At 34.3% G+C, this 4,739-nt stretch overlaps 1 protein-coding gene across 1 annotated transcript; it reads left to right on the top strand.

Moving 5' to 3' along the window:
• The first annotated feature begins 2,599 nt into the window (after nucleotides 1-2,599).
• On the top strand, nucleotides 2,600-3,625 carry LOC132564129 (neuronal acetylcholine receptor subunit alpha-6-like). The gene has a single exon (XM_060228807.1). It carries the CDS (start codon nucleotides 2,600-2,602, stop codon nucleotides 3,623-3,625), a length of 1,026 nt encoding a protein of 341 aa, XP_060084790.1.
• The last annotated feature ends 1,114 nt before the right edge of the window (nucleotides 3,626-4,739 follow it).

Below are 4,739 nucleotides of genomic sequence, written 5' to 3' on the forward strand. Positions count from 1 at the left end.
TCTGGTTTTGAGATAACACAAACATTCCCTTAGACAGCAAATATGTCAAATTGTATTTTCAATCAAAATCAGATTTGTTTACGTAGCACACTATTTCATGACACAGCTACATCTGTATTATAACTTCCTCTCTTCGTGAACTTAAAACTTTGTTATGGAGTTCCGTTAATTTCGGTATACTTCAGATATTCGCTATGTAACTTAAATGTATCTTCACGTACTTATGGCATGGGAACAGAACGATAAAACATGAAATCGCCATTGGATTGTTTTAACGTTTTGTTGGAAGATGGTTCGAGTTTCGAATCACAGAAAGATACAATGTACATTTGCACTGGTTGCTTTGTCAAGCACTACGTGTAACTATGTATAATCCGGGATCATAAAAAACAACTCCATTGAAATGTTTACTTTTAGTTAAACCGGCTTTAGCTAGACATCCGTGAACAGTTTAGTACATAAAGCAGGATCTACATCAGGTTTTTTTTTTATTACGGAACACATGTTTTAGATTATATTCTTAACACACGGAAAACATGCATACAGAAAATATCATTACTGACGAGACAGGGAAAAATACATACCATTTCAGACAAAATAAGTCAATCATCCCCCTCCCTTAAAACGATGTTCTCCTTCATCAAGAACATAAGTCATGTGATTCTCGTAAGGGTTAAAATGAAACAATAAAAGTAGTTTAGATATTTAGCCTTTGTCGTCAAAAACATTTTTTTTACATCGAATGCATCAGAAAGTTAAAATCCTGACTTTAGAATTTAGAATATTGACCGGTAAGGCTTTAACCTTCATGGGTTTTCATATATGTAGCATAAACAGTCTTTGTATATTAAATCTTGCACTATGTGTATGTTGAAACCATCGAGAAATACAACCAATCTGAGTGCAAAGTTCACATATCTCATATTTTGTTGCGAAAATTTGATTGGCATTTTGTTTTAATTGTCAAACTATATATACAGAAAAAGCATGACAAAATTAATTTATATAACTCTATTCCTTTATTCGCAGTCATGACAAGTTTTGAAGTAAATACAAAAGTGTTCACTACCTATTTGTATTTCTTCGTGTGTGCATTTGATGCGTTGATTGTTACAAAATTGGATATTTAGATGGTTTATGATAACTATGTTATACCTATTTATGTTGCCGGGACATTTCATGTATAAAAAACAAAAGAACGTTATCATATCAGTAAAATTGTAATTAAAAACAAATACAATGTCATTACGTATTGGTTAGTACGTTGGTGTTTTATTCTTGGTTTTTTCCTTTTTTTTAAAAATCAACATCGTTCAACTATGCTCCACAAAATTAAAAAAAGTAACCATTTATATAATTTTGATTAACAATTGAATAATTTAACAACAATGAAAATACCGACATGTCGAAAGAAACGTTATTCAAACTCACATCCAAAAAAGTTTACACGGAGAAAAAGTACAATTATACATCGTAAGACCAGGTGTTCCGGAAGAGTAAGTCTCTTGCTTCTTCGGCACCAGGATTGTAAATCTTCGTCGACCCAAATAAGAGATTTCCAAATGAGAACAAGGTAAACAACGATGGAATCCGACAGGCAACAAACTAGTCCAACTTAATATCGACAATGGAAGAGAGCGTCTCCTAACGAGATCATCATGATCATGAATCGAATATTCACAATTGGAGAAAGAAAAATCATATAGTTTAGATGAAAGCTGTCCATGGTGGTGTCGTTGTAGGAGAAAATCACAGTTGTTGAAGAAGAATCTGTCGTATCCTTGATTCCAATTCTGGAAAGAACCGTTTATTATTCAAAGACAAAAAGCATCACGAATTCTGAAAGTGAAGAACTTTGTAAGGTCTTTGTAGATTGTCTCGATAAGCTTTTCTATAAATCCAGCCTAATATAAAGACAAAGGAGATCAGCTAAGAGAGGGGCGCATTTTGTACTCCAATATGTCAATAATCTGTTACACCATTAAACCACTTATTGCGTGGATGAAAATATCATAATGAATGAATATGTTCTGCTAACGAGTGATACCTTGGCCATCTAATGTAGACAAATCAAATAAAATCACCACTAGTTTGATTAAAACTGCCTTTCCTGTTTTTTAATTTTCTAAATGCAGCAAATAGATTAAAATTCCTGCTTAGACGATCAATGTTGGCAGGAGAATTCTCACCCGTGAAATCATCAATCAATAATTTACATTTGGAACAATCGTTAAAATGCTAAATTATTCAGAACGTCTTAAGACTGTTTCAGGTATTCTTGCTAGAATAATCAGTGTGACCAAAGGGACTCGCATGTCAATACCTATTAGTTATCTGTAGGAGTGGGCACGTTGAAGAAACGCAAACGGTAATGTTAAAACTTTTTTCAGGGATGTTTTACACTCTTATTCTACCAGCATTACCTATGCTGGTAAGTTGCGGTACATCAAATGATGTAAAAGCTTTGCTCGACAATATATTTACCAAAAATTCGTACAATAGAAGAGTACGACCAGCGACTAACCAGACAGATGTTACCGAGGTAGGACTGGTCTTCCATCTCGTCAGTATAAATACCATTGACGAAGTGGCAGGGAAAATGATAGCAACGGCATATTTGTACCTGTCGTGGAAAGACAATCATATAACATGGACGCCTGATAGTTATGGCGGAATCAATCACATTTACATTCCGCAAAATGACATCTGGAAACCGGATATCGCTCTCGCCAATGGATATTCAAAGATGACAGTATTAGGAGATAACTTTATACTAACGAGAATATCGCATGAAGGTTTAGTGGAATGGCTTCCATATGAAGTCTTCGAGACGAAATGTTCCATAGACATTTCAGAGTTTCCTTTTGATGTACAAACTTGCAATATCACATTTGGTGTGTGGACGAGTAGTATGGAAGCTATTGATATTGATTTCATAGTTGGGAAGAACACTATCGATTTGGAATCGTACCAGGAAAACAGCAAATGGGACCTTGTGTCAACCGCGGCTGATACTCTTGCATTGTATGTAGAGGGAACCATGGCAACATTTTCGTTTACTTTTCGGAGGCGATCAGAATATTATATGTACAACATTGTTGTTCCAGTGATGCTCTTGTCCTTTTTGGCAGTATTTACATTTGTTCTGCCTATTGAAAGCGGCGAGAAAATGGGATTCTGTATGACTGTGTACTTAGCATTTGCTGTTTTCCTTACCATAGTCGGTGAATCCCTGCCTGTAAGCTCAACCCAATCCTTACTGAGCAAATATCTATTTGTTCTTATGATGATGGGAACAGTCATAATCATATTGACAACGATCGAATTACGGATCAGCTACAGGCATACATCTTCACACGAAATCCCATTGCTTCTGATAGGCCTTGTACATATCAGCCGAAGAATTCAGTGCAGACATCTTGATAAGGTTTCAGATCTTGACAAAGGTTCTGAAAAAATGGCACGTGATGAAAATGAAGAACTCCCAACAGAACACAACTTGTGTGGATCGTTATTTATAGAAACTTCTTGGTCCGATGTGACGGCGGCTGTTGATTTCTTTTCTTTCTGGATCTTCCTAGCAATAAATACTATTGCTACTTCCGTGATTTTCACCAGGGGATGAACCACTACATTAACATTGTATAATGTCTGTGAGAAATGAAAGCCCCTTCCGCTTATATGTACCATCTTTTAATGATATTTTAGATTTCAAATGTGACGTCAGTTACAGTTTGATTATGTTATTAAAAAATACTCGTTTGCATCATTCAAAATTCAAAAAAAAAAAAAAAAAAAACTGCTGATAAAGACAATGACGTCAGTTCATGATTTGAAAAAAAAAGTCCAAACGATTAATCTTCTGTTCGATTCTGTACTCCAAATACAAGTTTTTTTCAGGGTTATGTGATAACAAATATCAAATTTATTCTCAAAATTAAAACGTACAAGGGTCGTTTTTATGAAATTTCATATTAAATGAAAACTCGATGAAATATTCTATGTATGTAATGAGGGTCAAGATATCAGCTGTATCGACCTGTTTGTTGTGATGATATTGATATGAACTGATTTTTTTCTATCATATCGTAATATATTTATCGTATCTTTACCATTACAAGATTTTTATTATATCAAACTTCAGGTTTCTCTTAAATCGTATTATTAATGAAAACATGTACTGGGTTATTTGATATGAAGTAGGGGAATAGCACAGGACAGATTATAGAAAATAACAATAGAATAATTCAGTTCAAAGCTATTCATAAACTCTTTTACCGGGAGTGCAATATACAATCAACCTACGAATTTGACATGACTATGCATAGATTCCTAATATACAACTACCTGTGATTATTTTTCGCTATAACATATGTCAAGTAAGAAACTCTATTAAAATCTGAGAAAGCTGTGAAATGTGGATATGTACAATAATTATGGGGGCTAGAAATTGATCAGAATGTTTCGTTTCTGGATACACTGTGTCATGATTAGTGAAGCGAATCGTTTTGTTATTTCATACCCAAGGGCTCTGCATCAATAATTTTACATACGTCCGATTTTGTACTGGTTTCCCTGATTGTGCTTGGCAAAAATATAGGGTCGAATATCTGAAAGCAATACGAACTTTAAAACGTTAACTTATTTAATAGGAGCTGTGTTTTTTACCTTTCTGTAACGATACTTAGTAAATAGCCTCGTTTATCGTGCAACGGGAGATAAATCATATTTCATCGAGT

This window comes from Ylistrum balloti, unplaced genomic scaffold, assembly GCF_031769215.1.
Source record: "Ylistrum balloti isolate Yb309-2 unplaced genomic scaffold, AGI_CSIRO_Ybal_v1 Utg372002, whole genome shotgun sequence".
Classification (NCBI taxonomy): domain Eukaryota; kingdom Metazoa; phylum Mollusca; class Bivalvia; order Pectinida; family Pectinidae; genus Ylistrum; species Ylistrum balloti.